Source organism: Pleurodeles waltl, chromosome 9, assembly GCF_031143425.1.
Source record: "Pleurodeles waltl isolate 20211129_DDA chromosome 9, aPleWal1.hap1.20221129, whole genome shotgun sequence".
NCBI classification, from domain to species: Eukaryota; Metazoa; Chordata; class Amphibia; order Caudata; family Salamandridae; genus Pleurodeles; species Pleurodeles waltl.
This window is the reverse complement of record NC_090448.1, coordinates 300,391,675-300,416,049: the sequence shown is the minus strand read 5'-3', so window position 1 is coordinate 300,416,049 and position 24,375 is coordinate 300,391,675. Positions and strand designations below refer to the sequence as shown.

General features: G+C 39.7%; 1 protein-coding gene across 1 annotated transcript in view; it reads right to left on the bottom strand.

Annotated features, from left to right (window-relative positions):
- The window catches only part of DOCK3 (dedicator of cytokinesis 3), a 1,331,886-nt gene that overhangs the window by 377,705 nt on the left and 929,806 nt on the right, over positions 1-24,375 (bottom strand). The window contains exon 14 of the mRNA XM_069206772.1: positions 23,863-23,988. Coding sequence (XP_069062873.1) covers positions 23,863-23,988 — 126 coding nt within the window. The remainder of the gene's footprint in view (positions 1-23,862; positions 23,989-24,375) is intronic.

The following is a 24,375-nucleotide window of genomic DNA, read 5'->3' as shown; positions in this document are numbered from 1 at the left end:
CCTGACCTTCAGAATGGGGCTATTGATGGTAACCAGAGAACTGTACTAGGTGCACTTCATGGTAATATAGACCCCACCCCAACTGCTGCCACTAATGACCCAGAATATGATGTTTTGGAAAAAACAATACTAGGGACATATATCAAAGACATACAACAGGCAGCTAAATTTCAAGTTGAACTCTAAGACCTTAAATCTAGAGAAGGCAGGAAGCAAGAACAGTCCCTTGAGGGATGCCCAGAAGGAGATAATTCAGAGGGTGGAAAGGTGTAGTGGAGAGGTGTTACAAGCTTGTGAATCAGCTGCTGTAGACATAGGTGTTATACCGGCATGACTACGCCTACGACACTCCCTAAAAAGTGATGGTTTCACACAGATTAATAAAGCTGTCCAGAGGTCAAAATATAATAGGAAAGTCCAGGATATACTTACTAAAGCCCTTCAGTTCTTACGAGTCCTCGAGAACAAAAAGCAGCTAGAACTCATCACCCACGGTCTAAAAGTTCCAAACACATTGGCAGCACCATATAAATCAGCCCCTGCTAGGACTCAAAACATAAATTTAGGAAAGAATATCACAAGCTCTAGACGTTTCAGACATTCACAGAGAAAAGTTGAGAGACTCGAATACCCTGAACACCTGGAAGGTCCTGCTGCTGGGTCTGTAGTAGAAGAAGCTGCGAGGACACAACTTGCAATTACAACCGCTACTATCAAATAGGTTGTGGGAGGTTACCTAAAAACGGGTGTTCCTGTAAAAAGCAAAAGTGGACTAATAGTGCTAAGCAGGGCAGGCTTTCAATAAGTAAATTAAAGAAAGCCGGGATATGTGCTGCATGGAGACTTAAAAATACACCTGTTCAGAACCAAAGTCAACCATCCTAAAATTATTCGCCTGAGAGCTCACCATCCAACATCAATCCCCAATCTGAGGATACAGAGCCTGTCTTTTTAGAGAGCGTTAGAAGGTAAGGGGTACTGTAGAGAGATTTAACACTACACAGCATTATGAAGAATTCAGGTTGGTTGACCTAGAACTCATAAACTCCACTGATCAAGAGGTTTTGGCTGTCCACCAGGCCATACAAACGCTCATAGAGTGGTTGTTACACACTGTGAGGCCTAATGATTTCTTCCAACTACGCTTCTAGGGGCAGAGCATTGTCAGTCCCTTGTTCACCAGATGAACACCCTGCGATGTGTTTGATGTTGTGAAATTTCTAGAAAAAGTCTCTAATCTTTTACAGAGTAAGGCAGAAATACTAGCATATGAGTAATCACCCTCATTGTTTGGGGCGTGAGGGTGATGTTTCCAGACCTTTAAAGAGTATCTTGTACAGTACAATCATTGGAAAGAAACAGCGTTGGTTGATAAACTTTAACCATGGAATGTCCAACACGTGTCTGGCAGCTAGCATCGCCGGGTTACTGCTGGATTGCAGCATCCCGATGCGGATATTATGTCTAGGGTGGCTGAAGCCCATGTGACGCTTAAAATACCACTCAACAGACTGGTCGGGTTTGGGGACCTAGGGCTTTTTAAGAACTAGTTTGCCGTTATGAAAAAAAGTTATTTACCACAATGGATCTTGGAAGTACTTCACAACCGTGGAGCTTGTAAAAAACAAGACGGTTTATGTTCTCTATCATGAAAATCACTTCTATAGCATCTTGAACCTGGAGGGTTTTCTAGGAGCCAAGTATATGTGCGCCCATTGCGACCACATCTACAACACTCAGTTAACTCACTATCGTGATATGCACTGTAAAATGTGTCAAAGGGACGGCTACGTCGTAATCGACGATCAGAAGGTGAGATGTCGCACATGAAATCTATTTTGTGCATGCTAAATTGTTTAAACATACACAACAGGTTTGTTTGGTGCATCCTTAAATCAGACTGTTTGGGGTGTGGACACTACGTAGCAGAAGCTCACAAATGCCAAGGCATGAAATGTCCGAGGTGTAAGGCATCTTTTCAGGTGGGAACAGAACACATGTGTTACATGATTAAAGGGCGGCCCCAGACCAAAACAGGAGACTACATAGTGTTCTATATGGAGTGTACAGAAGAGACAGGTGCACACCGACCTAACTATATTTATACTCATCATCTAACTTCCGATATCAACTGGGAGTTTGGAGGCCGTTCATGTGTGAACAATTTCCTCCACACTTTCATTCAACAAAAATTCAAAGGGTATACCTTGATGGCATATAACTCAAAAGCGTATGACTCATTTGTTACTTTCCAAAACATGATCAATGAAAAGATGCCCATAGAACCTATCACCATGGCTCCAAACTGTTGCTGTTAACAACTGTGCCTTTACAAATAAGGTTCATTGGTACCCTGAATTTTCTGACATGAAATTGAGCAAGTTGCCAAAAGCCTTTGTTTTTCCACGGTGTAAAGTTTATTTCCACCACTTTTTTTAGCACCTGGGTGAATCAAAATTATGAGGGTCCCATGCCTCCGCCCTACAGCTACGGTGTTCAGTATATGATGCCTGCAGAGAAAGAATGTTTTCTACAATGGTAAAGTGAAAACCATGAAAATAAATGTCATGTTCAAACAGAGTTGAAAGCTTACTGTCAGGCGGATGTGATGATCTCTCAAAAAGCTTGCAATCTCTTAAGAGACATTGTGGTGGAGATGATTAAATAGGAAATATTACGCTGGCTTTTGTGTGTATGTCCATCTACAAGCAGATGTTTTTAAAACCTGAAAGCATAGCTCTAGCACCGCCCAACCTCTATAACAGTAAACAGAAGCGTTGTTCAACCCCCTCTATCCAATTGCTCATGTACATCTCTGACAAGGAAAACATCTTCATTCAGCACACCTTACAGGGTGGTGAATAGCGTTAAGGGCCATATTACCCAGATGTGTATGCTGTAATTAATAGTGTGCCAATGGCATTTGAATACAACGGGTGCTTTTACCGCGGTTGTCCTTGTTGTTATAAACCCCACAAGTTTAACAGGCTGCTGGATACCATGTTTGAACACTCAAACCGTCGTACTCTGATGAAGAAGCAAAATGTTGAAATCTGCAGCTTTTTTTATGAGATCCCTTTGCAAGCATGAGTCGATAGATATGCGAACATCAGATGCAGAACTCAGCTCTTTCATTAAGAGTTGCGAGTTACCTGAACCTATGGAGCCCTGCGATGCCTTATTTCCGGGTTGTACAAACGATATAGAGCTGTACAGGGCTGTGGGCCAGGGAGAGAAAATACATTATTACGATTTCAAGAGTCTGTATCCGTTTATGAACAAACTGAAGTTATACCCCTTGGGCCATCCCACCATCATATATAGGGACTTTAAACCCATAGGCGAATACTTTGGGCTAGTTAAATGCCAACTCTGTCCACCCTAGAGGCTTTACTTCCCAGTGCTACGGTATAGAGTCGATGGTAAGCTAATGTTCCCACTATGTCGAACATGCTCTGAAAGCGAAGAGACTAACAAGTACAGATACAATGACGAGCAAAGGATGCTACCGGGGACCTGGTTTAGCATTGAGGCACAAGCGGCTCTAGAGAAAGGATACAGACTTGGTAAAATACTTTAAATATGGCACTTTGAAAGGACTACAACCGAGCTCTTTTCTGACTATATCAACTTATTTCTCAGAGACAATCAGGAGGCATCAGGGTTTCCCGAAGGGTGTATTAATGAGACCTCTAAGCAAAACTACATTGATGATTACTACACTCACAAGGGTATAAGCTTGAGACCTGAGTTCATTACGGTCAACCCAGCTAGGCATCAGTTAGCCAAACTCTCCCTCAACTCCTTATGGGGAAAATTCGCACAGCTTACAAACTTGCCAAACATAACCATAATAACAGATCCTGATGAACTGTTCAAGTACAGTTTTGCACCGTATTACTAGGTGTCCAGCTGCAAGTTTATCGATGATGAGACCTCATCTCTATGTTGGAAATACACAGAAGAGTACTCCCATAATGTATAACAATATAAACCTCTTCATAGCCTATTTCACAACCGTTCACAGTCATTTAGAGCTTTACAGGTTGTTTGATAAACTTCAAGACCCGTGTTTGTATCATGATACCGACTCTGTTATTTTTGTGAGCAAAGTAGAGGATGAAGACCCTCCACTAGCTGATTATCTAGGAGATTTGACCAGTGAGCTAGAAAAGGACGAGTACATAGTAGAGTTCACCTCATCCGGACCCAAGACTTATTCTTACAAAAGATCTAACAATGCAGTACGAATGAAAGTCAAAGGCATCACCTTAAATGTTAACAATACAGTCAAAATCTATTTTGACAGTCCAAAGGATCTGGTGAATGAATACGCTACATCTAGGGACCATGAAAATGATAAAACAATTGTTGTAAAACAGCCTAACATAGTCCGGTTAAAAAAACAGTGGGAAACCCAACCATTGCATAAAACCTTACGTGAAATGTTTCATAAAAGGACCCTGACTGAAGACTAAAAAACACTACCTTACGGTTATTAAAGGTGTATTAGAGTCTCGAATCCCCTCGACTATGAACACCAGATTGCAAAATCAGTTTGCTTGCATTTAGCAGGTCCCTCAAATTGCAGTAAAAGTCATTTTATAAAGAAGCTACTAGAAACTGTTCCCGGGGTTTTATCCCAAACCCCTAACAATATTGTGTGACTTTATTCATGCTGGCAAGCTCTTTATATGGAACTATCTCTAAGGTTCCCCCACATCAAATTTACAGAAGGCATACTAGTAGTCTCAATAACAATGCATTGTTACCTACACGACTTGTAAACATGTTGATTGTAGATGACCTTATGTAGAAGGTGGGGATGACTCTGAACCACCTCCACCAACACCGGCAACACCTCAAGATCAACAACCACCACTACCGTCACCACCACCATCCTCAAGCGTCTTTTTTGAAGAACTTTAAAAAAATGTAAGTCAAAGGTACAGAGGGGCAGCGCAAATGTTGCTAAGTAAAATGTCAGCTTCTAAAGACCTGACCTTGTGGAATTAGTGGGGCAAATTCCTCTACAAGGGTCAGCTGGTTGTTAGGGCCCACATGTACAACCTAGTCAAAGGTCTCACACACCCCAAAAGACTTGCACTCCAAAACGTTCCTAGAGGTTGGGACCAGTTTCTGCACGCCTCTGTAGAACTCAACATTCCTTCGACTATCGTCGGTAATGCTGAACACAGACATATGCCCCAGTCGCCGGCAGCATCTTTCGGCCCCCTGCCATACCCCTCCTGGAGCACACTTGCTCCATCTGTGGAACCTAAAAAAAAAGATCCTGTACAAAGCGCACTCGTGGCCTCACAGTCTGATGGTTTTTTTTTCTGACTTTTGATCTGACATACGTGTGTATAGTTTTGCAACGGATAACATATTGAAGGATTTTTCTTCCTTTATTTCTTTAGTAAGTTTATCAGTGTAATGTTAGTACTAAAAATTTATTGTAATAAACACTTTTAACTTTTCAACACACTTCTGTCATCTTTTAAAAGATCAAGGATGTATAGTCTGAATTCAAGTTTAAATTCTTTTATTGTAGACATTCATTGTTACACATACAGGTGTTACACGACCTTACACTTTTGACAAATACCATATTTTGTTTAAACAGAGCTTGACGTAGATCTGGTGTTTTCTTTTACATATTTCACAAAAATACTTTCATTGTTTACTAGATGGCGCAAGTATAGATTTAAAAGATTTCTAAACATCATACCCTCAGACATTTCTATAAAATATATACAATGTTCCCCACATGTGATGGCGAGAGCATCCTGTACCCACATCTTGTTATACCCTACCCTAGCAGCAGCTTTTTTTACATACTTGAATATAGGTTTTGTACTGATGCTATGTTTGGGGAATGCCGCTGAACTGTCAAACACTGTAAGCTTGTCAATATACACAGAGGGGTTGCCATAAGTTTTCGTAATCACCATGATGACTTCTTAATAGTAGCTGCTGCGTTGCAGCCTTAAATTAAGCTTAACAATACCTTTCCCATATTTAAAGGACACCTGGTCAGATTGGTCGTCGAAGATCATGATCAAATTAGTATCAAAATGTTTTTTTAGAAATTGCAACATAGTCAGGTTTGTTGTATTGAATATTAACCACTGTTATTTTCACCCTTCACTTGGACCCATCTTAGCAATGGTCAATAACTATCCCCGATCCTTTACGGCTCTACAATATCACTATACACATAGAGTGTATCGAAACCACTGTTAATATCGGGGCACAACGGGTCCAGTTTTACTTAGCTTTTTATATGTTACACTGTTCCTAAAACCCTTCATAATTTACTTGTACTGATAAACACGGTATCGCGATTTGAAGCTTTAATAAACACCTTCCTTCTAATGTTATCTAACACTAGCTGAATATTCGTATACCTTTTAATGTTGGTTATGGATTTGTTGATTGCTTCGACCTCCACAGCAATGGATGGGTATGAATGATTAAGGTGTCCTGAACACGCTTTATAGTAAATTTACCCTTGAGCATGGAAAATGTATTCCATTTTCTAGGATACTGGATTTCTGTTAGGGCTAACTTCCAATCCCCTTTCAGGGCCACAGGTTTAGCCAGTTTCATGGTATATTATTGAAATGTGATTGTCTGGGAACATGTCCTTTAAGGCGTTGGACAGCATAGTAATGTAAAATGGCGTTATCTCCATCTTGACTCCTATAGTGAGGCCTCCCTATACTCACACACCCTGCAGGGGAATGGCCAACACCCAACTGTTAAATTGCCTGGGCTATCCCCTCCATTTGGCAAAGGCCTGCCTGTTAGCCCCGTTACCTTTCCTTTTCAGGCTCTTTTCAACCCAGTACACCCTGTGCGGATCGTCAGGTACCTTTTGCATCTCCTCTGTGAAAAGGACACCCGCCACTGTTTCCCCGTCGTAATCCTTTAACCTGTAAATATATACATATTTAAGCTCCACACTTTCCCCAATAAGTATCTCATTGCTAAAAGTCTGTTGGTAACCCTTCGTAAAGTCCCCTTAAAACTTTGAAACCCTAACCTGGTCACCTTCTTTTAAAAGAGGCTTCTTTACACCTGCAGTGAACCAGCACCTGTATACCGTTCTCCAGACCTTTAATGAATTATCTGATGTTACCTCTATGGGAGACGTTTTGATGGTTCTGTGGTAACTCTATAACAGCTGCTTTTACCTTCGTGTGTGTTACAAAATGATGAACAGCATGCTGGCTTAATAATTTCTGAAGCAATTTTTTCAAAATAAGTTTCCATCTGTTTGTGGTTTTTGAGGGGTTCAACCTTTCCTGAAGATGGCTTTAAAGGCCTTGGTGATGCTAGTCCCGCTTTTACTGCCTAGTGCTTCTGACAAAGGTGTACTTGGACCATACATTTATGACCGTTAATATATATCGAGCTCCGTTATTGTGCTTTGCTAAATCTTAAAGACTGATTATGTCCTCCTGCCATTGATAATCTATTTGCGCATTAACGATGGTAGGTTTCCTCTTAAAATGCCTCCTGACTGGCTTGTGGAGTGAATACACCTCTTCACCAAATAACCGAGTCTTCACCAGAGGGTTTACCTGCTCATTTTCAACTAGAGCCAATCTAAAAAGTGCTTTGCTGCTCCCGAAGCTACCATCCCCTCTTATATCGCAATAAAACTTCCTTAACCTGCCCACCCACATTTATCAGCCGGTACAATCTATGAAATGAAAGATTCATTTTTTGTGTAAGGACATTTTATTATAAAGAGAGAATGCTAGCACAACATAAACACATCATACTTTACAGTTTCTCGGTACAAGTCTTATCATCGTTGTTTGACAGTTTGCTATCTTTTCACTACGTATAGATAGTATGATATATGCTACATACATTACTTGATGCCAGGCCGCAAATTTGCCTCAGCGTCACAAGTTTTGATATTTTTACATATAATCACTCAATGGCTCTAGACACGACTTCCCACTCACCCCTCCTATAACTTTGTACACTCGGGATACTGACGGCATTCAAAAGTTCATATAGTTCTAGGCCGGACAATACAAAAACTTTATTTCTGGAATAATCTTCGGTCAGAAGCTCCAAGGCGCTGCGTAACCTGGTCAACGATAGTCTAATCTCCAACGTACGACATTTGTACACGCTCCAGTATTCATTTGTTGTAGGTAGCCATGTGTTGATACACCATTTGGTGATATACTCAGGGCTGTCACACTGCATCGCCGTGGGCGGCTTCAGATAATGCAGAGTTACAAGGTGTCTTTCAGCTATTCTTTCTTTACCCAGCACATATATCAATCTGGCAATACATATGTATCCTGGGTGTAAGTCATTGACATCTTGCGCAGCGTCATTCTGATGTTTGTTCTAAATGTGAGCAAGTATTTAACGTCAAATAACACAGAGGTGACCTGCATCCGTTGGACTCAGCATTTTTTAAAACAGACTTTAGGGGGCTAAAGGCCAGTTTCTTCGATTTTTAAAATAAATATCACACATACGTCTTTCCATGACCCTTTCTGTCATCAGGTTAAAATATGTACACATCGCATGTGCGTTCGAGTATTGGATCTCTTTGAGCATTGTTGACAAGACCTTAATCATATCAGGGTGGTCCTATTTGTTTTTCTCGGACAGCCCGTACACCAACCTTAACAGCTCATATAACTTATACTGGTCTAGCCTGCTACGTATATGGTGATTTGTTCTTGATATGTATGAGTTGTATAGGCACTTATGAGCCTCCTGCTGTGGATCATTAATTTTAGGACCATAACAAAGGTTATAGTAGTGTTAACGCAAAATCACTTAATTAAAATGAATAATGAGTGTTTATGTGTTTAAATAAAGAGTTTGTTAGACAATGATTAAAGTAGGAAAATTAATGTGCACATTTGAAATTGTGACCTTGGAGATTGTCCACCAGGATTCACGATGTACTAATAAATGACTAGCATCATTAGAGTACCAGCCATACCCTAGCTAGGATACTCCATGCGAATCAAAAAGTTTATCGACCTATGCGCGTCCCCTTGTAAGTTTACTTATTAAGGACCAGGCGCGATCGCAGTAGTCACATTTCACACAAGTGTTCACAACCATCCCAGCAAAACCCTTAAGGCCATATGGCATCGTAGGGACGCCAGGAGTTTCCTTTTAAAAATCGGCACTAGTATAGGCACAAACATATTTCTTAAGCGACTCTTTGCTTTGGCTTGTGAAACTTTCAGACTGTTCTGAACAGCATAAGCAGTAAAAATGTATGTTGTTATCCTATGAAGGTGGGCCCTCTACCATGGCTCTCTTTGCTGATGCTTTCTATGGTTTAAAAAAAAGAAAGGCAAACTAATAGTTAAAAATATAATGTAGCCGTATATACGTTGTGTCGTTTTTGTTTATTAACCTCATTTTCTTGGCACTCGGCAGCGGCTCTGAAAACTTGAGAGTCGCATAGGTCTATCTGTGCATAACCAGCATCGGAGTATGCACGTGGCTCCTGCCCTGCCTCCGGAGCAGTTTCCTCCAGAAACCCTATATCTTCATAAATTGACGAGGTAGGAGGGCTATAGATTCTTCAACATCTTTCGTGTCGATGAAGTTGTTTCCAACATTTAATTTGACGCACAAGGCATCACTGCCGCTACTGTCACCTTTAATCGGGGATATCAGCTGAGGTAAATCCTTGAGGATGAGCTTTTCAAGCCGATGGCAGAGGTCCTCTTGAAAACCTACAACATCGTAACCCCCATCTTTAGAGGCCCCCTGCTGTGCATTCTCATCCAATACTAATAGTGTTAGGCTACAATAATATCTGTCGATATTGTTCAATCCACCATCAGAGGCCGCATTTTTGATGAGGTGTTTGCATCTCTTTATAATGACAGATCAATCTCTTTCAGGATGGGGCTCCTGGGTTTGGCATAGGCCACTTCGGAGACTCCCTATATGTATTCTACATTTCATAAAAGGTATTCTCCTCTACAACACATCACAGACACTGGCTCTTCAAGGGGGCTCCGATTTGTTGAGGGCTGATGCATAACCCTGACCACGTGGTAGAGCCCTGGCATGTGACTTACACATGTTCAGCTGATGTCACAATCCATGTGACCCCACCTACGTCAGTTTCGGGGAGGGCTTTCAGTCATTGAGGACGTAATTTTTGGGGCAGGACACCTGTCACTTTTGAGTAAAGGTATTCCGGTATTGTACTCATTGTGTGTGGCTCCTCTTCTGTGAAGAGTGAGTGCTGCAGATAGAGTGCTATCAGTACAGTGCAACAATGTAGGTTAAGATACCTTATCAGATGCATGAAAGACTGCTACAAAAGGCCATAAATTATGCATGTTTTGAGGAGTGCATATGACAACATAATTACTTAGCAGTAGAAGTGTAACTTAGACAAAGACCTGTATTTCTAATGCATCTGTAAGAAAGCCTATGTGCACCTGTGTCTTTACTTTCTGAACTCAGAGTTGTACAGCATCAAAATGTCCTCATAACGAGAAAGGTAAAGGAAACAAGAAAAAGTAGTGCTCCGGGAGCAAGACTGCTTGTGTTGTGCCAGGTAGCAGATAGGACTTGAAGTAATGGTGTTGATGTCAAAGTTCTTGAGTGACATTATCTTGGGAGTGGAGGAACACTGTGGAGGTGGTAAGGTCCACGAGCATGGTACTACTAGTTCCTAGGATGCTAGATTGTTTGCAGTGTGTTATTCATTTTAGAAAGAATACCCAGAGTCACCACAAAGAATGTGTTGCTCTGAGCTAAAACTGGAGCAGCTGCTGGTTCTCAGCAATGCTCCTATCCCTGTTAGAGTGACCAAATAATCTTGTAGCTTTTTAGGGACTGCTGCACCAGAAAGAGAACACAATGGTAAAGGTTTCTGGTTAAGTCCTACTCATTAGGAGTCAGTGGTGGCCAGCAGCTTTAGGAGGGACGGGGGCAGGCAGGAAACACACACACACACACTCATTCTTTCACACACAGACATGCATGCAAGCACATCCATTAACAACAATCATGCACCTACAGACCAAACATTCATTTTAAAACATCACACGCACACTCATTCTTTCATGCACGCACATAACATTCAAACATGCACGCAGGCACCAAACATTCATTTTAAAAGATCACACACACTCATTCTTTCACACACACAGCACGCATGCACATCCACTAACAACACTCATAACATTCAAACATGCACGCATGCACCAAACATTCATTTTAAAATATCACACACACACATTTACCTTCAGCCTCGAGGTCCCAGGAGGGTTGAGACTGCTACCTTTCCTCATTGGCTGACCTCAGCCTCGTCACAGAGTGGGATGGGGTCAGTGAGACTGCTGACCCCACCCCACTCTGTGACGAAATGTCACTGATTGACACTCGCCCTGGGCGCTTCAGGGCTTAAACCTGAAGCGCCCAGGTCAAAGTCAATGGGTGACGCTTTCCTCGTCACCCAGGGAAGGGCCTTGAGACACCTTTGCTGAGCCGAGGAGGTCACGCCCATTGGAGCTGTGACCTCCTCAGCCCAGCAAAGTTCAGCTCAGGCAGCCAGGAGTCTGAGCAAATCACTCATGTCTCACTCCTGGCTGTCTGAGCTGAAAATGAAGAGTGTCTGTCAGGCTGACCTGTGTTCAGCCTGACAGACACTGTTCATGAGGGGCAAAAGGTGGGGGGGCATGGCTCCTCCGCCCTAAAGGACGGGCCGCGCCTGTAAGGAGTCCAGATAAAGTTGTTGGCATGTGGAACAAAATAAAGTGAGGGAGTGCTCAGCTGTCAGTAAATATACATACTCAGTAAAGAAAGAGCTATTAATGGGAAAGGAAATCATTACATTGAAACAGAAGAACTATTCACAGGTGTGGTTTGGCAATATAGACTCAAGATCAGACAAGGAAGCTTCATTGAGGGTAAATATATTGGTTGTTATGCAGCATCGTGGTGAGACTGATGAGTTATCCTTTCACACTGATGAGCCGTGATTGGTTAGGCTGACCTTATAAATAACACTTAATAACACTTTAAGTATAGAGGGGGAAACAAGGGTAATTTAACCATAAGTATTCAACAAGCCGGAAGTTAGATGGGATATGGCCCAGGTCCCTAACAATGAATCCACATCAATATGTTCATGAGGTTTTTTACTAGCCATGACCTAACAACGCCATCCACAACCTTCACATTCAACATCACCTTCAAAGCTACCGACAACCTTCACATTGAGATGAAGATCCTACAGCACTTTTTTAATCACCATATGCTCTAATGTTTGTTCCCCATTACATCAGGTTAAGATCCTTACTACTGATACAGTTGATGAGGCGGGCACTGTTGATACCATGAAAAGGCTGCCACTACAACAGGAAGTGGTAGAATCCAAAAGGGGGAATTTTGCTCAGTGATTAAGCATAACATAATTAAAACCAGCATTGAGATGAGCCATTTGCAAAGAGTTTCCAACGTTAGAGCCAACTGAAAATCCAACATCAGAAACAAGGCAGTTCCCCAACATGGAAATGAGGCAGAAGAATCCAGAGACAGCTGCCACATTTTGCTGCATCTGAGAATTGTTTTATTGGCATGGAAAAAACTGATGATTATAACAAAACATTATTATTACCTTACACCATTATTTAAAAGTAATCTCTATTTTATTCTAACTGTGAGACATTACTAAGCATGTTCCTAACAGTTGCTAAATTATCTATTCTTATCATATGTAGAATTTCCTTTGTCTGGACCTGATGGTGTTCTCTGAACCTGACCTTTTTGAATAGGAGATTTCAGTGATAGGACGAAGATTCTTAATAATTCTCAGCTTACTGGTATGCTATCAGTGTTAGATGTTTTTATAAAACATCCCGCCAGCAGACCTCATTAAAATCACTTGCCTGATTTGATTTTTACTTTTGAGTGGCTGGTGAGGAACTGAAAATCTTTTCAGCACCACTGAAAACCAACTGTTGGCAGTAGATTGTGCACACAAAAAACCAAAATCCTAGTATATTGCCTAAATTTAATCGATCTCTACATATACGTTTAACTAAACCTTGGTATGTAAAAAATTGAAAATAAAATCCAAGCACCAGAGTATGCTGCTTAGCTTCCATAACCATGAATTTCAATGGTAAATTAGTTCAAGGATCCCTCAATAAATGACTCTTGGCACTAGGCTCTAAATTTCTTGGCTTGAATCTACTCTATCATTCATGCCAATTCCTAGAATATTCCATTTAGGATTAGACAGTGTCTTTGTGCTTTGCAATTCACTTTTGCTTTGAAACATCACATAGACTCACCGTGATTTAACTTGATGTATTCGAATACATGCTGTATAATTTCTGTTTTTGCTTTAAACCCTTGATGGAAAAAATACAAGCTAATAACAGTACACAGATCACCCACTTCCATCATATTAGTTCCTCTTAGGGGAAAGAAGGGCGTGTGGGGTATTTCTCAGTTTGTGAAACGTGAACATGCTCAGACCAGCTGTTAGCAGTGGATGCCAGTGCATACAGCCAGGCAAAGGCTCAAAAAGCACCCTACTCACATGTGAAGAGAATGTGGACATACGTCAGTTCACAGTGCAGTTAGAAGTGACTGAACACATTCTGAAGGTGCAAGCTGGTGCAGACAGCTAGCTCTTCCATCCACCACCCACTCTTCTCCCAACAAATGGTGCCCTCTGCCAAATCTCCTCTGTTCAGTCACACATAGAGATTGCCAAAGCATGCAGGCATGTCACTGATCAGTGGGGGAGAAGATCTCCCAAAGTATGTCCTGTGTCATGTAATTACAAGCAATGACATGAAAGGAAGAGAAGGCACAGTGGGATAAGGCAATGTGGGAATGAAGAGACAGAGAGAAAGCAAATGGTGAAGAATTATATGAAATAGAAAATAATGGAGCAATAGTGAGAGTGGAGGAATGAGAGAGTTTATGACATACCGTCTATATGTTTAGATATTAACAGTTTCTTCTACTGCAACATTGTCATTTTCTAGTATGTCACTGATCACTAAGGCATAACTTTTTTGTCACTGTTATTAGAGCTCTCTTACAATTCTGAATTCCCCTCTACCTCCTTATTCTCCATTTCCCCTTGTATGTGAATCCATTCCAAAACCTTCCTGCTTGTGAAACTTCTACCTCCTTCTTTCCTCCACTGTTCATATTGTTATCACACTTGTCATCTCCTGAGCAAATCCTTCTTGCTTCTTGGTTCTTTAACTTTGTTAACCAAATCCTTGTATGGTTTTGTCCATTCGATCTCACCTGCTCTATTTCCACTTAACACTAAGGGCCTGATTACGACTTTGGCGGATGGGATACTCCATCACAAATATGACAGATATCCCGTCCACCGTATTACAAGTTCCTTTTCTTCCCATAGAACTTGTAATATGGCGGGTAGGATATCCATCCACCAAGGATGTATTCAGGCCCAAATTTTGTTTGAAAGGTAGGAAGGAAGATTATGAACTCCTGGTGCCTACCATGGAGAAACACTCTTTTCCAGACGTAAGGTTTCCTGCCACTGCTCATCCTCCATCATTCCATCTAGATTTGGTTGGCTATGTATTTCCATAGAACTGGCTCCATTATCTCTTAAATATCTTGAGTGTGCCCCTTGTTAAATGTCATCACATATGCTCTTTCCAAAGCTTTACTATTAATGAAAGGCTGATGGGAATGGAAGGATATTAAACAGTGGTACTGATGGGATTAATTAATTTACTTTTGACTACTTATAACACACCTCCTAATCATGGTGGTTCCTGACAACCCTAGTTCTCATAATTGACAGGCTCCTTCCCATTACCAAGTTGATATGGTTCTTCCATCATGGCTAGGTTATTATATTCACATACTTGTTTCTCTTTAAAATTACTTTGCCCTCAAGGCTGACTGTACAGTTGCCCCCTATCCTATAAATCTTCTGGAGGTGAGCGGTGGGCCCTGAACCCTTATCACTTTCCAGTCAATGTACATTTTATGTAGATAGGCTAAATGTGTTAAACCTAATATAAAAAGAGAAGGCAGTGGCATAAAACTAATTTCAAGAAGTCTCTAGAGAGCATGATTGTAAATGTGGTAAAAAATCAGCTTTTTTATGCTGGGGTTTGCATTCTAAACTTGCTTGGAACAGGTAACAATGTAGAGGCATTTGCAGTGTAGACTTTCTTGCATGTATCATATACTATTGCTTGAAGAGGGAGACTGAATCCTATGAGTGGGTACGTGCATATACCATAGGGTGAATAGAAGCCCATTATTTCATTTTGGCACCCATTTAATTACTTTATCTTTATCTTGGGACACACCAGGAAAAAGTTGAAAATGTACACAAAATATAGTTTTTACTCATCCTTCCTAAGAACAATACTATGTCCCTGGTTTTTGTTTTCAAGTATGAGCAGAAGAATTTGTCATTTCCATTGTGTTGAATATTTTTGTGACCCAAGTTTGTATTACTAAATCTCATTTAGTACCCAACCTCCCTACACAAACTGTAATTCTATAAGCCTATTCGAAAAAGAAAATTTGCATCTGTGGCTTTTGTAATATCCAGTAAACCTAATCATAATCACAGTCACTTATCACCTCTAACATATTTTAAAGAAACTGCTTAATGCACTTTTTTTACCACTGTATCATGCTCATTTTCTCATTATTGATAAATGCATTCCTACCCAAGAATATCATTAACAGCACGCAAGCTGTTGATCTGATTCCAATAAAGGAATCTGGGTAATGAACATATTTTTAAATCATCAGATTTTACAATTAGGTTGGATATGGTATGTTATTTCCTCTGGAGTAGGTTCAATAAGCAGGTCTTGCTGGAGGGAATGCACATTGGAAGGATTCCAAACTACATAAATTGCAGTGGGCCCACTTCTTGCAGAGACATCGTTTTGTACTTTCAAGTCAGCCCGCCCTTACTGGAATGGACGCATTTTAGATTGATACAGCCAACCACGGTTTTCAATATGAGGTTAAGAAAAGGATGGTCTAACTTACGAGTGCATGTATGTCATAGACCTAAGCATGTGATCTTCATTTCTTAAACTTTCCTTTGGACAATGTATAAGTTCCTCTTAAGTAAAAGAAAGAAAACACTTCAAATCTGCTACTTAAAATTCAAAAAGTACTTAAAATCCTTCTTGCTGTACCATATTAATATATAATGTATGGTCAACAAAAAATATAAACACATGGAGCATGTGCGCACTAAGACCATGCTCAAGTGAGTCTCACAAAAGTGATAGGACCACTTTTAGAGCTGGTTCTTGATTTAGTTATCTGTGTCTTTGGTAATGGACACTCACCCCGTGGGCAAACTGTAGATCATTGTCTTGTCACAAAAACGCCTTAGAGCAATGTACTTTGAGACATTTGCCACATGAAGCAGGGCAGAATAACCTAGCCTCTTTATATGCACCACAATTCTACACCTTCAGTATGTTTTTGGAAACCTTTTTTAACCCTGCATTTTCTTCATTTTTATACGTAGAGGCCGAAGTCCACTTTGCAGTTTGAACTTGAGCACAATGTGAAATCAGAGCCCTTTCTGTTGGAAAAGGCAGAATGATGCCGAAAATTCCTATTAATCTAATTGGGCATTAAATCAGCAGCCTTCTAGGAACTGACTTTTCTGTATCTGTTAAAGGTGATTTTAATAGCATGAATATTGAACTGCAGATGATTCAATAAGTGATCCTTATTCATCTGAGATGAACCATTTAAGGGTGAACAGATGTGAATTGATGTTCACAGTCTATGAACCTCTGGTGTCAGGACAAGAAAGGAAAATCAGAAGACAAGTTTGAAAGATAAAATATGTGTCTATGGGTCTCTATGTCACTAATGAAATTGTAAAATAGAATCACTATGCAGCCTCTGGTCTTCTTTGTCATAGTAACAGAATGATGGAGAGAGGCACAACTAAGAAAGGTGCCAGAGTTTAATGAAGGGCTGCACACATTTGTGTTTTCTTTCCACTACAACAGGAGTTTAAAAATACATTTATTTTTTTCAAAATTCTCCGAATCGCTTAGATGAATGCCCACAGTTTGGGACTGTGAAGGATTTGATGTTGGCAAAGTAAAAGGAAAGTGAGTTGTAGCTTTAAACTTCAGAAAGTTAAACTGCTCGTCCTTCAAGTCTTCAGTAGTAAGATAGGAAAGTGAGAGATAATACCACAATAAGGTAGGAGGAAGGAAAATATCCAATATAGTTTGAATATAGAACAGGAAACAGATGAAGCAAAAGCAGAAAAAGCAAGCAAGCACTAAAACATAGGAACTTACATCCCACAATCTTCATTTCTTCAGTAACAAAAAAGTTGAGGATACGAGGAAGAGAGAGAAAGGGGAGGAAATAATAAGGAGTAATAAATGAAGGGATAGATCACGTATTGAAGAAACAGTAAAGGACAACATAGTGATGGATTTCAAAGAGTGAAAAAGAAAAATATCATTCACAGACAAAAGAGAACATTTATGCTTCATATACTAAGTGACATAACATTTAACATAGCACAGAAAAAATGTGGAAAACTGGAAAGGACTTAAAAATGCTAAAAAAGACATATGCCTTTCCTTATCATCTTCAAAATGTTGACTTGCTGTAAACTACAGTCGCAAAAAGCCCTAGTGACAAATCAAATAGAATGAAACTTCTAAACTGCTGCTCAAGAAGCATAAGCATAGAGGTTGCTTATTACCTTCAGGGTATATTACTCAAGCTTAAAAACATACAACAAAAATATTGAACGAGAATATTAACTACTAAAATACAAAGAAGATAAGTATACATACAGATCAGTATAGATTTACTATAAATATATGTGTGTGTGTTTAACTTAATGATATTGGATTATAGATTAGTTCTCACCATATTATTTAGGGAGTACATTATTTTAAAGACACAATCTCTAATAACGTGCAACCATTATTTTGTGTTCCTGGGCTAGAGATATAAAAGCTTAAATTATTGATGCTATTTGAGGCAATGTTTAGCTCCCGATTCATGTTCATATCTTTCAAACAGTACAAATCTAACCTTTTTCAATAACAAAATGCTGTAGAGCACGTACTAACTTCAGGTTATACTAAAGCGTCTCTCACCTAAGAATAAGATAACCTTCCTGCAGAAGTGTTTTCTATCATTAAAACAAAACAGTTTAGGGACTTTTCAATAATATTATCCAGATGCAATGGGGCATTCACTAAATACATTTTTACAAAAAGGAAAAAGCAGACATCAAAAATTACCTGGGAGGTACTAATTTATAATTGACTTCGGAAGGTATCCCAGATGCCACTTACCACAAGAGCAAAGCTAACACACAGTCCATCTGGCTCACTGTACGATTGATTATGGTCAAGAGTAATGTTTGGTTAAACAGTTTGATACCATAAAATGTTTCATCTTGAGACTGACAGGCTCAATCTGAATAACCTAGTGAGGTGGTTTTCACACAAAGGATTGTCTCTCTGACTCACTGACCATCTTGCTGGTAGTAGTTTAAATCATTGTTATAAACCTCAGGAAAGAGGGCATGGGATGAATTTCAGCAGAGAGAATAACGTATATGTTTTTGTATATTTAACGAAACCTTTCATGGTTCAGCTCTAGACCCTGAATACACTATACACAATGATTTTATTTATATTACCTAATATGAAATGTTCAACGTTTGTCCATTTTTCTTTATTCCAATTGCAATTGCCCATTTACTCTTTTACTCATCATGCCTGTTATTTAGATCCATGTTACATTAAACTTCAAAGTCCTTGAATAAAAGAATACTTAGAGCAGGTTAGAGAAGCTAGTACTACCACAGCCATTGCTACAGTTGCACATCTTGTATGTGTGTCAATAACCTGCATTTATTTTACCAAAGTGTAGCAACATATGTGCTAGAGGACTGCATTGCTACTACTATGAAGACCAAATCCATTTACAAAAGGAAGGCATCAGATTCTAGTACTCTTTTTTCAAAATTCATGAAAGAAAAATAGTTACTAAATTACACTAGCACCTTGTATGAAAAGCACCTTATCTTATCCATGGTTATGATCTAAAATGTTGTAGTGTACATTGCTTACCTATATCAGTGTGTATATTGAAAACAAAATGTACTAAATATTGCTTGTTGTTATTATAAAGGTCATTTTTCAATCACTCTACAAGTGACTATTAAATAAGCAGCATATGAGAAGAATCGGCTTTGTCCCCCAACCATCCTTGCATGACAAGTCCTCTTGCATCGCTGGAGGTCCAAGAATGAATAGATACTGACTCCTTATTCCCAGCATAGTACTTACAATCTAAAGCAGAAGAACTGTATTACAGCTGTCCTCCTCGATTCACTGTCAGGCTTCATTGAGTTCTGGGACAGCTTAAACAATTGGAGTTTTGAACAGCTTTGGCACGGCACAATCTGAGGATTTAGTGCTTCTTTTGAGGCAGCACATATACTTCATGACAAGTTGGACATGAACTTAGAAGCTATTTATGCTCACTCATTTGAGCAAGCCAGTGCTGAAAAAAGAAAACATGACTTCCCTGTACACACTGATACTTTTAAACATAGTTAACACATGTTTATAGATTCTGCAGTGTCAAAGAGTCCTTAAAGTGGAAAGTGTTTACAAGACAGCTTAGCTACATTTTAGACAAATAATTATGACATGCCTCTTCATTCACACAAGGCAAATCACAACCTGTCTATGTAAATGGAGCAAGCTAAATATGTATTAATTATCTAACTATAATGCTAACACTTTCTCTTTTCCAAATTGTATTTTATTGCGTAATCAACCTAACCCAAAAGCCAAAATCAACCCAAACTCTTAAATTAAATGAATATACCCTTTTATTTGTAAACATTAAGTTAATGTAAATTAAATTAAATTAAATAAGTAACCGTAACTCTAGCTTTTGATTGGTTTAATTTTAGTTATTATTTCATAATTCTATTAACACTTAACCCTAACTAATTTAAATTAAATTAATTATTAACTAATTAAATACTGTTAGAAATGGGGTCTCTAGTTGGCAGAGGTATACATCCTTGTCCAAGTAGGGACCACAATCCTAGTCAGGGTAAGTCACACACAATCCAAATTATCCTGTGGGCACCTTCTGGTAGCTTGGCACTGAGCAGTCAGGCTTAATTTAGAAGGCAATGTTTAAAGTATTTGTACAATAAATCATACAGTAACACAGCGAAAACACCACAAAAATACACCACACAGGTTTAGAAAAATATATGATATTTATCTAGTTAAATTAAGGTCAAAACGATAAAAAGGAGGAGATGTGTCAAAAATAGGGTGTGTGTCAGATTTTCCGATGCGGCACAGATGATGCGTCGTTTCCTTCCACTCTGCAAGGGGCTTTGTATTGATTTTCAGCGTGCATTCTTGGTTCCTCACTGCCATGGAGGATCTTTTTGACACCCAGGGACAATGTGGAGAAAATCCTGGGCATGCGGGAAGAAGTCACAGGCGTTGCATCAATCTGGTAGGCGATGTGTCGGATTTTCTGGCACATGGCAGGCGCTGCATCGATTCTCCACTCGGGAAGTTAGCTGTGTCATTCCGGTTTGGATGTGCGTCGAACCGGTAGGCCGGGCGTTGAATTTCCAGCTGCAAGGAAGGCGCTGCATCGATTCTTTACTTGGGAAGTCGGGCTGCGATGTTCCGGCTCTGCTGTGCAGCGATTTCTCAGCCGCAAAACGGCTGCGTTGTTTCCAGCAGGCCGTGCATCGATTTTCCGCACGCAAGGAGCTTCCTGAAGAGATGATATATTTTTGGCCATGAGACTTAAGAAAATAAGAGGCAAGCTCAATCCAAGCCCTTGGAGAGCACTTCTCAGCATAGTCAGAGGGCAGCAGAGCATCAGGGCAACAGCAGGGCAGCAGTCGTTCTCAGCAAAGCAGTCCAGATGAATCCTTTGGGCAGCCAGGTAGTTTCTCTTGACAGTTTACAGGTTCAGGTCCAGAGGTGTCTGAGTTGGTGGGGCCAGGGACCCAGTTTAAATACCCCAAAATGCCTTTGGAGTAGGGGAGACTTCAAAGGGTGGTTTTGATGTGCACAAGGTCCACTGTCAGTGCAGGTCCGTCTGCCAAGGTCCCAGTAGGGGGTTTGGCACTCTATTGTGTGAAGGCAGGCCACTAGCCTTTGAAATGTAAGTATCAGGCTCTCCACCCTTCCAGCCCAGGAAGACCCATTCTGTATGCAGATGAGGGCAGGTGTGACTCGGTATCCTGTGTTTGTAGTTGTCTGAGTGAAATGCATAAGGAAGCTATCAACCAGACCAACTGTTGATTGGAGACAGGCTGTAAGGCACAGATAGATTTTAAATGCAGAGAAATGTTCACTTTCTAAAAGTGGCATTTCTAAAATAATAATATAAAATCCACTCTCACCAATAGGCATGATTTTCTATTACCATTCTGGCCATACTAAATATGACATGAACCTAAATATGATTTCTGATCCGAATCTACCACTTATAAAGTAAATGAGGGTAGCTCTAATTCTATTCTATGAAAGGAGCAGGCCTCACAGTAGTGGAAAATTAATTTAGGAGTTTTCCACTACAAGGACATATGAACACACACACGTATATGTCCTGCCTTTTACTTACATAGCACCCTGCCCAATGGGTTACCTAGGGCCTACTCTAGAGGTGACTTATATGTAGATAAAAGGGGAGTTTAAGGCTTGGCAAGTACTTTTAAATGGCATGTCGAAGTGGCAGTGCAATGGCAGGCACTTATGTGGGTGGCACAACCAGTGCTGCGGGCCCACTCACTGGTAGCATTCAATTTACAGGCCCTGGGCACATGTAGTGCACTTTACTAGGGCATACAAGTAAATTAAATATGCCAATTGGGTATGAGCCAATGTTACAATGTTTTTATGGAGAGAGCACATGGACTTTAGCACTGGTTAGCAGTGGCAAAGTGCCCAAAGTGCTAGAGCTAGCAAAAATGAGGTCAGAAAAAGAAGAGGAGGAAGGCAAAAAGTTTAGGGGTGACCCTGCAGAGAGGCCATTTCCAACAAATAAATATCGCTTCCCATGGCCTTATCATTATTTACTGAACACCAAATTAAAGATTGTAAAATAAATAGACATATCTCTAACCATAAAATATGTATAATTATATGAAGTAACAATAATATATTCAGCATGAGATTAAAGTAAATACAGTTAAATTAAATAGTCTACTTTTACCCTTATTTAATTTTGAGTTGACTAGTTAAAATACGTAGAATAAGAAAACCCTTATCTTAATCTGTTTAATTTTAACAAAATTAACACACTTTGCTTTTTATTCATCTACCCCAACCCTTCATTTATTTGAGCAAATTTAGATAAAAGATTAAGGATTAGTAAATAATTTAAGATAATAATCTTTGTTGGTATGTTTATATTACATTAATTTAAATTATATTCCATATATATTCCCAATTTTGGCTTTTAATTTCTTCAAATTAGAGTAAATTAACTTACTGTAACTTCTTATACCCATTGTTTATGCAATACACATGTAGGCTTCAAAATAGTAGACGTTTTGGAATAATCAGATCCATTGTATTCTTCTAAATTCATCACTATAACAAATCTGAAATATCCTTGGCAAATTAATGAGTACATGATTCTATAGAATGTCCTTCCATTCAGGCTTGATTGAACATGATAATCCACATTATCCCTAAAAGCATGTCTTTTTTAGTTGTCCTCTTTTGGGATGTTGGATTAAAAGTTCTTGTGATGGATTCAGTGTAGACTCACAGGGTCAATGTGAATGCACAGGATATTCAGGTACTCCACTAGAAAGACAGCCCTAAACGTGTGCGGTTCCATTTCTGTAATCTATCTATAATCGGTCATACTGAAGCACTCTGTACCACATTATTTATGGTTAATCTTATCTATGAATCAATGTGCCAAGGTGTGCCTAAAAAGAATCCTTGCGAAGTGCCTAGGAGACATACCCTCTGAGTCTAGAATATTCCTATAGAAGAAGTAGGATAGCTTCTGTTATCATTCATGAACAAAGCCATCCACAACACTGAGGAAGGACAGACTGTAGAAGGTAAATGTCAAAACAACTATCATATGAGAGTACTCTAGAAAGATAGCTATACTCCAAAATAGTTAAAAGCTAGCATAGAGGGTAAGAATGAATATGTATTCAGACATCTGTCGTATCAGCCTCTTTTGGTGGGGCAGAGCTTGGCTTGCTTTAGAAGGACTGAGTGTAAGTACAGATGTAATGGATTTTACAAAAATCACATTCTATGCTGTAGCTGCTAATGAGAACATCTTGTGAGCTCTGTCTCTTCTTCCTTGTTGTAGGTAAGAGGTGTTAGAATGGAAAAGCTGGAAAGCTTCCAGTTTTAAAACCCTTTTGTACTTCATCATAGTTTATAATGTTCAAAATGGTACTGGGAAAGGTTCATATTGATCATAATGATGTACTCCTGTCAAAGGGCAGGTGAAAGAGCATTTCATAAATCATTGTAGGATTTCATGAAAGTCAAAGCGTGCAGAAAAAGTAAAAACAGAAAGTCATGCTGGCCTTCAAGTGCTGTGACATAACTTTTTGGCATAATGGCTTCTAGTGTGGTTTTGCTCTTGAAAATTGCTACTTGACTCCATATGTCCCTAAAAGGAATTGCATCGAGCAGTGAGTCATTTGAAGCTTGTGACTGTCCTGTTCCCATATTTAAGAGCTGGTTAGGGCAAAAACTGTTATGAAGCAGTAATTTCCCTATCGCAGGGACAGTCCCGCCAGAGTGGAAAGCCTACCTGGTATGATGACATCAGGAAACCCCAACTTCCTCGTCACAGCCACACCCCGGTTAAACAGCATAGGGTGCTCTCTCCTGACCTGCTCTATGTCCCCTCGGAGGAGCTGGAGAGAGATAATAAGTCCTAAAAGAAAATAAATGAACAGTTTTATTAGGAACAAGAAAGCGAGTAGTGGAAAAGCATATTTTTAATTAGGGACACTGGGGCTGATTCACAAAGGGAAATCTATGTGTGGAGATCACAACACATACAGATTTCCTCCTGCATCTAGTTGGATATCTCCTCTTGTATGTCATTTGTGAGTAAGTAAAGTAGTACTACTAGAATACTACTTCCCATATTCAAAACTGCATATGCAATAAGGCCCTAATATCTTTTAGACACATCAAGGATGTAAAGCACAAATGGTGCATTGAAAACAAAGATGCAGGCAAACAGAAAACCAATACCAGGATGCACTAATCATTGTATCTGTTAAAACCAGATATGCTAGAGATCAGAATTTAACAA